The sequence below is a fragment of the Passer montanus genome, unplaced genomic scaffold, assembly GCF_014805655.1.
Source record: "Passer montanus isolate IOZ18808 unplaced genomic scaffold, ASM1480565v1 scaffold27, whole genome shotgun sequence".
Lineage (NCBI taxonomy): Eukaryota > Metazoa > Chordata > Aves > Passeriformes > Passeridae > Passer > Passer montanus.
Window position 1 is genome coordinate 258303 of NW_024367372.1, and position 12344 is coordinate 270646.

General features: G+C 39.8%; 1 protein-coding gene across 7 annotated transcripts in view; it reads right to left on the reverse strand.

The window, feature by feature from the left end:
- KIAA0586 (KIAA0586 ortholog) overlaps window positions 1-12344 on the reverse strand; it is an 88560-nt gene that overhangs the window by 39236 nt on the left and 36980 nt on the right. For 6 of the 7 annotated variants that reach the window (XR_005627851.1, XM_039712816.1, XM_039712818.1 and 3 more), the window contains 2 exons: window positions 9369-9505; window positions 5767-5854 (listed from right to left, as the gene is read on the reverse strand). Coding sequence is in view for 6 of the 7 variants with exons in the window: in XM_039712816.1 (XP_039568750.1) it covers window positions 5767-5854; window positions 9369-9505 (225 nt within the window). In the remaining variant the exon portion in view is untranslated. The remainder of the gene's footprint in view (window positions 1-5766; window positions 5855-9368; window positions 9506-12344) is intronic. The other variant, XM_039712817.1, reaches the window with a different exon arrangement.

Consider the following 12344-nt stretch of genomic DNA (forward strand, 5'->3'; position numbering starts at 1 on the left):
GGTTTGGAACTGGATGATCTTTAAGGTTCTTTCCAACCCAGACCTGTCTGTGATTTTGTGATTCCATGAAAAAGTTGAAACCCCAAATGTACACTGGGTGCTTTGTGAAGCAGTGCCACAGGTTCTCAGCTTATCTGCATGAAAAAGGGACTGGTCCCTCAATATTTTCACATTACAGCCCCCATTCATGACTGAAATAGCAGTTTAACTGAAGTTTAACTTGTGATCTATAAAACACACTTAGAGGGATGCCACAGGTCACTGGATTAGATCACCTGGAATCCTTTAAAATCTAGGCTTGAAGAGGGAATCAGATGAGATTTTTAAATATTTACCTTTGAGCCCCAGAAAATCTGAATAAAGACAAGCAAAAAAACTAAATATTTCACAGTCTCCATAGGAAATAATGCTTTCAGTAGTGATCACATAACTTTGAAGACATTTTTCTTTCCCTTTCTGCACAAAAAAACCCATCTGCTGCTGGAATTTCACTGAAAATCCCTGCTGCTGTGTTCAGACCAGAGGAGGGGCTCGATACAGGAACACACCCTGAAATTCAGCAAAAGAAATGTATTTAAACACAAAGGTCTTCTCAAAAGGGAGGGTTTATTCTTTTTACTGTATGAAAAGCACAAAATGGTTCCCTCCAGAGATCACCCAAACACAAACCCAGCAGATGAGGGAGGTGTGAGGATACAGAAAGTGTGCAGATTTTGTGATGGGTGTAAAGCACCATCACACAGGCACCAAGAGAAGGTAAAAAGGGAAAATTCCTGCCTTTGCACAAGGCAAAAGCCTCAGCACAAGGTCACAGCAATGTCACTGCAGCAGGGAGAGCTGTGACACCGAAGGAGGGCTGCAGGAAGAGAAGAACAAACTCTCAGCTTCTCAGAAGTAGAAGGAAATTGCCAAGTAGGAAGGATTGGCAATACATGGTGTGGAGCTGGCCTCCAGAGGAGAATCCCTCCTCCCTGAGCACAGCCCTCAGCAGCAAACCCTCAGACTGCAGGGCAACGTGACCCTGCTTGGTACAGTTTGCTTCAAGTATAAATTGTGTTGTCTTGTTTGTTTTTTTTTTAAATTCTCCATCTGACCACTTGTATTTCAATTTATTTAGGCGCCTCAAAAAATCAAATTACATTCTAGGAATCCAAAAAACAAACTAGAGCTGTGCTTCACCTGTTTGTGGTTACTATTCTTCACACCTTCGGGGCCAGTAAGTGAAGGAAAAAAATGACAGCTGTATGAGAGCAGAGGGGCATTTCCCTGGAAGAGATTTTTTGGGAATGGCTACGAAGATGTGCACAGTCCCATGAAATTCCAGCAGTTCCTGCTGTTTGGTTCCTCATGACTCAAACCTGAAGCAGCAGAACACACCCACAGCAGCACATCATCATCCACAGTGACAAATTCACACAAGATTTTGCCTTAAGCTATGGAAAGTCCAACTTCTGGTTTAACATTTTGTCTGAAAAATAACTGAAGTAACTCAGTGGGAAAAGAAGCAGCCACAGATATAAATGACACTTTTTAACAGATAAATAATATTTACAAAAGCCAAGGAATTAAAAGCTCCTGTTCCAAATGTACTGTAACACAGCTAAATATTTACTTAGAGGAATTCACAGCAGAAACTCTCAAGTGTGGCTACTGAGGATTTTATGTGGGATATTATTCAGAATGCACACTTATCACTAACACGTTTTCTACTGCATGGGCTATTGTGTAGCTCCTATGGACACATGCAGAATAAACAAAATAAATAAAACCTCCCTGAGAACTGGCATTCTAAACAACTTGGAGCACCTAAAAGTTAATGACTACTTAGAGAAAAGCCAGAGCCTCTGTGGGAAATGCAGTCTTGCCTTTCCTGACTTGTCCAAATGTAAAATACATTAACTGAGTGATGTCAATGAGCCACCTGATAGCACAGAGGGGTAACTGGATAGGAAAACCAGAGGAAAAATAGATCAGAAACATCCCTGGAAGAGTTCAAGGCCAGGCTGGAGCAAGCTGGTCTAGTGGTAGTGTCCCTGTCCATGGCAGGGGATGGAACTAAATGGTCCTTGAGGTCCTTTACAACCCACACCATCATGTGAGTCTGTGACAAGAATTCTGAAGAAGCCCAGAAAAAAAACTTACATGAAGCAGTTGCCTGAAAAATGCCTTAATTACAGCCAAGTGACTTCATTCCTCTGATTTCCAAGATCTTCTCTCAGAAATTAGGCAAATTCAAGGAGCAATACAGGCTACACAAACTATTTCACTTGTGGTGGTTCTCCCTGCTCTGTGGAGAAAGAGCTCTGCTTTGCTTCACTGGCTGCTATATCCAGGGTGCTGTGGAGAGTCTTTCTAAAAACCTTCAGTGAAATTCAGGCCAAAAAAAGAAACAGCAGGATATGAAGGGAGAAGTAAGCTTTCAGTAGAATAGTCACTGAGTTTGACCAAAACAGTTCCAGTTCTAAGAAAAAAAGAAAGACCTTTAGCCTTATCCTAATCTTCTTCCTTCCTTGAAGCATCTGTTACAGATTTGCCTCACTCCACAAGAGTTTTAAGAAAAAATAACCCAAAACCTAACTCAGAGCAATTCCTGGCTGAAGAAGAAAGACAAAGAAGTATTTAGTTATAGCCATATTTTCAGCATTACAGCTTTCAGTACAGCCTAATGTCAATGTTAACACAGAAGCAGCCCATTTTCAATACTGAATAAGGACTATGGAATTTTTGTTTTTATACAGATTGTTTTAAGGGCTTCTTGTCATCTTATTCATTTATTGCACAGATCATCTCCTCCCACAAGTAGTTGTGCAATCTCTCCGTGGCAACAAAGCCAATTGCTTAGTGTCCCAATATTCCTTTCCCCATGTATTTACACTGCCTGAACATAATTCACTAGCTGGAGATAAAAAGGAATTACTATCATCAAGTTGTGCTCTCTAGGTCACATTTTGAGAGTCTGTGCTGTAGGAAAATAATTAAGTGAAGATACATCTACCTCTGAGCTGCTCATATTAAAGTTTAAAATTGCTCTGCACTCAAGCATTGCCACCTGTTCTTTCATTTTAATTTTAAAAATTCTGAATCCCTTTAATGTAAGCCTGAAAATGCTTAAATCCTGGAAATATGAGCATCCACCAACCACAACAATTACTCTCCTATTAAATTCATGAAGATATATGAAAGAATGGTTACAAAGATTAAAGGGTATTATAAAGCCAAAAATATATATGCATGTATATTATGTACTACAACTCTGTGTTTTCAAACCACTGTCTCCACTGTGTCTAGAGGAGGCACACATTTCAATTAATAATACATCCAGGCTTGATTTTCAGTTGTAACTTTTCAGGAGACTTTACCCTTTCAGGCATGATATTGTAGCAGTCCTGAACTTCAACTTTCATTAGAAGCCATCAATCAACTTTCTTTCAGTAAAAACACATGTTCACTGCAGACCACAGAAATTTTTAAACAACAAAAGAAAGCTCTAATGTGTATATATGTTTATGGCCACCGAAAGATGAATCAAATCTTGTCATGCACTTATCAATTATACAAAAAATGGCTTTTCAACATCCAGCTTGCAGTCCAAAACAATTTTCCTTTTCTCCAAACACTGTGAATTCACACTTCATCTCAGGGCTTTGGATTTCCTAAACTCTTAATACCAACCCAATCACCCTTTAAATTCTGAAAAAGTACCTAAATGGTCCTGCCTCCAGAATGCTTCTCCATTTCCAGGCAAGCATTCCTTGTCCCCTGCTCTCCCAGGGAAAGAACCATCTGACATGAAGCTTTTATAAACAAGGTGCTTTGAACTTACAGTAACAGATGTGCTTAATTTTAAAATGTTGTATTTGCTTAAAGCCACGTACACTTATCATGTTGCAAGCTTTCCTTTTTCTTTCAAATGCTTCTTATTAATTTTTACCCTCAACTTTTGGCCTGATTAAGGTCTCTGTGGTGAAGCTTAGAGAGAGGAGACATTCTGGTTAAAAGTGACAGACAGTTGTTTCCATTCTCTAATCCCTGAGATTTTTATTGGCTTATTAAATATGTATACTTCGAATGAGATTTCAATTATCCTGGTATATAAATCATCCTTTTTTTCTTTTTTTTTTTTTTCCTCTCAAAGAAAATTGACTACTGCCATCTCCTGGTCACACATTTTCAGCTCACAGACACAGCTGGACCATGACCAAATTTCTTGTCTTACACTACAGATAAATGCAGAGGTAAAAACAACTAAACACAGACCTGCTCTAAATTGTGCCACTTCAGCTCTGGAAGCTTTTCCACTAATTATCCATAGATAATTTTTACATTATTCATAACTTTCTTCATATGCAAACCACGGTTTTGAAATCAGGTTCCAAGTCCCACGACCAATAACATTGGCCTGGGGCTTTTCTTACCACTTATAAATATTTGAAGCAGAATAATTCCCTCAGAATTCGATGAGATGTTTTTAAAAAAATTAAATGGAAGAAGTTCAAAGAATTATTTTTAAAAGGGCTTGAAGGAAGAATTTCTCAGTGCTAGGGTGGAGCAATTATAATTGCATATATTGTAGACAGGCAGGTTTTTAGATTCTTGTTCTTAGAATGTAAGATTAAAACTGCTACACATCTCACTGCAGCACCTCCACAAACTTCTTATCTGCTAAAACAATTACCCATGGCAGTCATGTGCACAGTCTATGCTCTTTCCACACTGACATGAACTACAATAAACAAAAGATATTCTCTCCCTCTCTTTCATCATCCTGAACACCTTTACAAACACTGTTAAGCAACCTCCAAAAACAGCAGAGATAATACTTAGTGTCCTTCAGAACAGAAAATCTTCATCTGTTACACACCAGCTTGAAGCCCATTTCAAACCTGGTCATTTTAACACTGAAAATAGGTAATTTTTACCACATTTGCATGATCTTAACTTCACATTATCTTTCAGTTCTCCTGCAGCACTCCTGTGTTTTATCAAGCATTTTATGAGCCACTCCCTTTATCACAACATTATGAACATCTCCTTTGCTGAACAGCACTCTATAAAGCAATTAAGATTCAGTTGACTACAGAAAATGCACATTGCAATGCTCTTGTCAAATCCAAATTTAAATAAATACTTAATTGCCAAGATTCTCATGACTTCCATACAGATACATTTCATAGAATCACAGAATGCATTGGGTTGGAAGGGAACTTAAAGCTCATCCAGTTCCACCCCTTGCCATGGGCAGCAGGGACATCTTCCACCATCCCAGGCTGCTCCAAGCCCCATCCAACCTGGCCTGGGACCTTTCCAGGGATCCAGGGGCAGCCACAGCTTCTCTGGGCACCCTGTGCCAGGGCCCCAGCAGCCTCACAGGGGAGAATTTCTTCCCAATATTTCATCTAACTCTGCCCTCTGGCAGTGTGAAGCCACTGCCCACTGTTCTGCCACTCCATGCCTTTCCCAAGTCCCTCTCCAGATCTCTTGGAGCCCATTTAAGCACTGGAAGGGACTCTAAGGTGTCCCTGGAACCTTCTCTTCTCCAGGATGAATTTCCAATCCTTTCAGTGCACCCCAACAATAACATAACTGTGTACACACACAGCCATAACTCTGTGCATTTGTATAAACTCTGCATACAGAAATGTCTGGAAATGTTGTAGAGCAATGAAAACCAAAATTTTAAAAATCAGCACTGTTATGTCAGTATGCAACAATATTTAGAAGCCATGTGCTTTACTGAGAGAACTCTGCATATTGACATTGATTTACCTTCTTGTTGCATCTCCTCAGATTTCCTTCTCACAAAGATAACTCGGGGTCTCACAGCCTGAACGTGTGCAGCTCCTTGGCTTTCCTCCTAGGTATCAGGCATTAAAATCACATTACAAACCTCACTTTTGATGTCAAAGCACAGCAAGATTACATTCAGCTTCAAGAAACATCCAAAGAAGTTTTTAAAGATTCATTAAACATGTTCCCTACATCTGACTTCAAGAGAATTCAGCTCTGAATTAGCCTATTACAGCTATTCCCTCTGGACAAACATCCTGGGAGCAGCAGGAATGGATGGAAAAGTGCCACTTTAGACCTGAAGACACAGGAGACTTTCAATTTTTACTCAAAGCATGTAGTGGAAAGAACATAAAATTTCCCTGGCTTTCTTCACTACCCAGGATATCTCCCTAGGTATTACCCTCCTGACTAGGAAGGGAAAGATGAAAGAGAAAAGAAATATAAAAATTTCAGCACACAGGTTGGAAAACTCAAGCCAAATCTAAAATTTATTTCCTAGGCCATGTTTTTAGAACTGGTTGCTCCAAGCCCCATCCAGGCTGCTCTTGGACACTTCCAGAGATGGGGCAGCCACAGCTTCTGTGGGCAGCCTGTGCCAGGGCCTCACACCCTCCCAGGGAAGAATTCCTGCCTTATCTCTAATCTAACCCTGCCCTCTGGCAGTTTAAAATCACTGCCCCTTGTCCTGTCACTCTGTGCCTATCTGGAAGACTTAAGCTTTCTCTTAAAACTGACAAATTTAAAGCAGACAAGATGAGAAAGAGTTGAGATTATTTTCTGAGAGCATGAAGGTCTCATGGAAATGTGACTGAAGGACACCAATATATTAAATTAGTATTAAATGTCAGTAGCATGACAGTTCTCATGGGTCCATCTGAAGTGGGTTTTTTTTTCCTATTGGATTTGTAATACAGCAAAACTCAGTTTAAACTGAACCAAGCTGCAAACAGAAGTTTAGAGATAACACAGATTCATAACCTACAATTCTGCATTCTTGAAGATTAAAAACCATGTCTTTTGAAATACTAAAAATGAAAGCTAATGAGAATACCAAAGTGACAATCCCACTTGAAAAATGCAGATTGTATAAAAACATCCATACTTACAAAGGAATATTATGAAAATATTTTGCAACCAAGTGATTTTCTAAGATTTTAACAATGCATTTGGGACTTCAAATTATTTAGATTTACCATCTCTGGAATGTGTAGCCACGCAAATATGACTTCAATGTTCCTGTCCCTCCCATGATCAAAATGATTTATTTAGAATAGGAAGAGCTCAGCTTCCTCCAAGTCATTCTCTTGCTTCTTAGAGCTAAGACCATGGGGGCAAAATGGCCACAAATAACAGTCAATTCCTGTATTGTTGCACAAGAATAGGCAGGAGGGGTCAAAGTAAAGATGTATTTAGTCTGGCTTTCTATCTAACAGTGGCTAAGAGCATATATAAATCTCAAAAAAAATCTAATACCAGAAATGGAGGAGCAGCCAAGGAATTTGGGTAGATAAGAAAATTCCTGTATGACTTAAGCCATTTGTTTTGGACTGAGTGACCACACAGGCTTCACTCTTCATGACTAAAAGGCATTTGCTCATGCCCAGGGTGAAAACTCAGTGCTCCTTCTGCTGGTGAAAACCTGACCTACACACCAGTGCCAGGGAGCAAACAAATCTGGCAGCTCCACATCCCTGCCAAACCTCCCTGGCACGAGGATCCTGCTCTCTCAGGCTGCAGGAACCACCCAGGCTGTGCCATCACCTCCCAAGGCCAAGGCACAGCAGGACAGCATCTGAAATCCTGCATTTCTCAGGTCTCTCAGCAAACTTTGCTCCTGAGTAGGTCTGTCTTCTCCCTTTGTACGTAGGTGATACGGTTTGATTTCAGTGAAGGCAAACACTGTCTGCAGATGAAGAACAAGATGTGAGTGACTAACTTGTGAGGAAATCCTTCAAGAAGTCTGAAGTGATTGCTGCCTTAAACATTGCATAGAATGAATGAATCACCCTGAAAGCCTCAGCAGCTCCTGCTCTCTTAGCTGGTGTAATGTTACCAGAAAATCTGTTCCTGCAGGCAGGTGACAAGGCAGATCCAATGGCAGAGCTGAACACAGATGCCATCCTTAATTAAAGCAGGGGAAAGCTCATCCTTGTCACAGGGTAGGTAACTGCTGTCACAACAAGCTTTCAAATCACCTGGTACAGGGAAGGATGTAAAGATCTAGTAGAGGATCTTACAGAATATGGCTTAACCACAGTGAACATCTATGATCACTTCATAAAAAGTTATCCTGGGAGAAAGTGATGTAGAGTTAAATCAGGAATAACCACATTCAGGAAAAAAAACAAACCCAACCAAACCACACAAAGTTTTGGGGTTTGGTTGTGTGGTTTGAAGGGAGGGTGAGTTTTACATGCCAGCAGGAAAAAAAAAAAACCACACTAATGGTTCAGATGCAAGAAAAAGTTTCTAAAGATGAGATAATGTATAACTACCTACAGATAAAGGATAAGATAATATATAATTATCTGTATATCTTCTGTGAAGGGCACATGTGTTACCCCCTCTCTGTCCCTATTACTTTTGGCTAGAATCCACTTTTGCCTCTGAACAATAATTCCACGAAAGTCTGTTGTGGTGAGCTCAAAGTAAAAGAGGTGCAACATTAAAAATCTTCTCTGAAGATGCAACACATCACTTCAGGTGACAAATTTAATAACTGCTCAGACACCAATGGCACAATACATATCAAGGCTCAAAAACACAGACCCAACAGTAATTTAATGCAAGATACTTTAGATTTTTAAAAATACAAATAAAACATCAAATACAACAAAAAAAATCATCAGGGAAGGACAGAATTTGTCCATGAATACAACAACCATGGTAAGTATCTAATGCTTTCAAACACACTGTGAGGCCTCACATATTAGAGAGTAGTCTGCCACTTCATTTTTAGTTTTTGCCACTTGTTATTTGAATTAGTTAGCAAGTAAACCATCATGTCTAGGTAACAGCACATACTAATACAGTAGCAAAAAATTAAATGTCTAGGCTTGAAGCAGAGATCAATAGGATGTTTCTCTACCTTTAAGTGCCCTGAGGTTCATCATCCTCCCTGCCTTTCCAGCCCTGCCCCTATTAGGACAAATGAAGCTCCTGGAATGCTGAGTGGGTTACAGCTCATGAGGCCAAATTTCTACATTTCTATTTTCACCTCCTCAGCCATATATCCAGGATGTCATCCTGCATTTGAAGGACTGTGTCCCTAAAACATGGGAATGCCCCAATGAATGTTGTATAGGACTGGATCCTGTGAGACCACTCAGGCTGTGAGGAAGTGCAGAAAAGCTAAAAAAGAAGGTCTGAGCTTTAAAGAAGGGATTTTGTAAGGATTTGTCACAGGAAACACAGTCACCTTTACTGCACACGTACACTTTGACCCTTCTCAGCTGAATGTGTCACTTCAATGCACCAGTTCTGTGATGTCAGGCATGACAGTGAAACAGGAAAGTTTATTTTCCCAGGTTTCAGTTTGCTCTTTCTGACTAGGCACAGGAAAAATCCTTTCAGCTCACCTGGGACAGATCTTCTGGGAGTGGTGTCATTCTGCAGCCTGGCTGGGCTGCTGGCAGAAGATTTGAACCTGGCTGTGACTCCAGTTCAGCCAAAAACATTGGACTAGGACTTGTATCTGCATCTCCAAAAATTTCTGCTGAGAGAAAAAAATTCCTTCATGAGCTGGAGCCATAATCTCCTGGTCAATTCACATGGCAGAATGTGCAGCCTTTCAAACTTCCAACAAGGGGACATGCAATGTTAAAGAGAATGATTTCCTCCTTACATGGCTCATTGTATACCCCTTAAATTGCTCTTGTGGGGATAAAAATGAAATAAGAAATACATGTCTGTGGAAATTGAAAGAATAAATCAGCTTTATCATCTGTAGATTTCTAATGTGGCAGCATCTGAGAAAGCTTCAGAGCTGTACAGTTCATCATACTATTATATGCTTAATGAGCTTTATCACACTTACTGGAAAGAAATTGGAAAAGCTTCTTCATTAAATGTTTCAGTCCTGTATGAACTAAAAGAAACCTGTATATAGTCTCTGTTAAAGGGATAATTTGCTCTCTAATCCAACATTTATCATGGTTTTGCAGCCTGCAAGTGTGTAAAACATCTTTATGAAAAATGTACTGACAGCTCATGAACTAACTTTAGCCTTCTGCTATCATACAGAGCCAAAGAATGAATTTTAAGCCTAATTAACTATAATCATTGCTTAATTAACTGTAATTATTGTTCACTTTAAGACTGCATGTGCCACATTTCATTTGCATGTTGGTTTTTATATCCCTGAGTTTTAGCACTTTTAGCATTGAAAACAAGGAAACTGATCATCAAGATGCTTTTATGTACCTACATGAGCAACACCTGCTCCATCCTACAAATGGACACTGTGTTCCCATAATACCAATAAAAACTGGTCACAAAACTGAAAACAACCCACAGACACACAACCCCCAAAATTCCCACAGACACACAACCCCCAAAATTCCCACAGACACCTCTGTGGGTGACTCATTCAGCCAGAGGAACTGAGTATCCACTGCAAGGTTTCATGTGCAGAGATGCACACCCTGAAATATGTGAGCTCTAACACCCATGGTGTTATTATTATTTAGTATTAGCCCTGAAAATAATTATCAAATAAAATGATGGCCCTGCATGGTAGCTGTTGTGGCTGTCAGGAAATAGCTGACTTGCACTGAAGGACAGGCAATCACATCCCAGTGCAGAGAGAAAAAAGGTTGGGAAGGAAAGTGGAAACAATCACAGATCATCCCTTCCACCCTTCACCCGACCCTCCCTGCAAAACCAGATTGTTTTCTTTCAGTGTTGACTTCAGTAACAAAAGGACTTAGAAACAAGGATTTCTGTTCCTCCTTGATAGGAAAACAACTCCTGTCTGGAAAGCAGATCCAAGCTTTTATATAATGTTGTTTCCTTAGCAATGCAACAAATTACTGTTCAGAGGTGGGGAGGGAGGGAAGCTAAATTAAAAATCATCAGAATGCAACAGAACTCAGTCTGGGATTATAAAAATTATGTAAAAGAACAAGGCATTGCCCTATGGTAGTTAGTCTATGTCCTCTCAAAAATATGCTGCAATAAAGACTAAAAACAACTCTACAAGATTTAGAGATGACCTTAAAAATCAGTAGAGAAACACACTGCTGGTGGATTATCATCACATGCAGGAGCTGCCTTGAAAGGTGTTAAGATATTTACAGGACAGTCAAAGGGCATCATAAATTGAATTAAATAATTTTTAAAAATTATTTTTAAAGATAAAAGGAGATACAACCCTGTTGTGCCAGGCACAGCCATGGACAGTGTGGGTAAGGAGGGCAGAAGGACAGACAGACATAGGGACAGGTTCTGCCACTAACAGGCATCTTCCAACTCCACGGTCCTGAGCACCATTACAGATTTACAGAACCAGAGAAATCCCAGAATGGTTTGAGCTGGAAGGGACCTTAAACCTCATCCTGTTCACCTCCCTGCCATGGGCAGGGACACCTTCCACCATCCCAGGCTGCTCCAAGCCCTGTCCAACCTGGCCTGGGACACTGCCAGGGATCCAGGGCAGCCACAGCTTCTGTGTGCCAGGGCTGAAGGAAAGAATTTCTTCACCACGTTTAATCTAAATGTCTCCTCTTTAGTTAAAACCATTCCCCCTTGTCCTGCACAATCTGCAGATGATCTGATCACTGATTTATTGCTCCATCAGTGTCCTTAGTGCTGACTGACCTCTACCAACACAGAGTCAAACAAGTGACTCACAGAAATCTCTTATCTCAGGAAATATCATGCAACCTATTTTCAAACAACCTTCAACAAACTTTAAAGGAAAAGTTTGATAATATATAAAGTACCAGAACATATTTTCAGGGTTGACACTGCTGTAGTTGTCCAAAATGTTAGGTCACAGCTGGTTTAAAAGGTTACTCTCTGTGTGACCAGTTCAAATGTTAATCACTTCAAAACCAAGCAAATATTTTATTTTCTCCAAGATTGTTTTTGCCATGTGTTAAACACATTTAATTTCAATGCACTTCCTACTGGTCAAGGGTTAATAATGTGAGATAAGCTTCTCTTGTCAAATTCATAAATGTGAAAATTAAAAGGACAGAAAAGCAGCTGTTTGATCACTTTAATTTACACAACCTTTGATGAATCAGTGCAACCACGTTTGTGTTGCAACAGCTCAGTAATTATTTCAGTTCAGTTTAAACATATTTAAAACCACAGTCAACAAAATAAAGACTTTCTACATGCTTGCAGCAGCTACATTAAACAATTATAGAAGCACATTTTCAGATAACAACAGAGAACCAGGGATAAAAAATAAGAAGGAGGAAGGATGGACCACTGCTTTCATCACTACTTTCAACTGAAATAAAATAAATTTCCCTCCTTTACCAACAGTAACTCCCTGCTTTGTATAAGATGTGTGTACCTCAGCTATCCATCTGGGAAAAAAATCA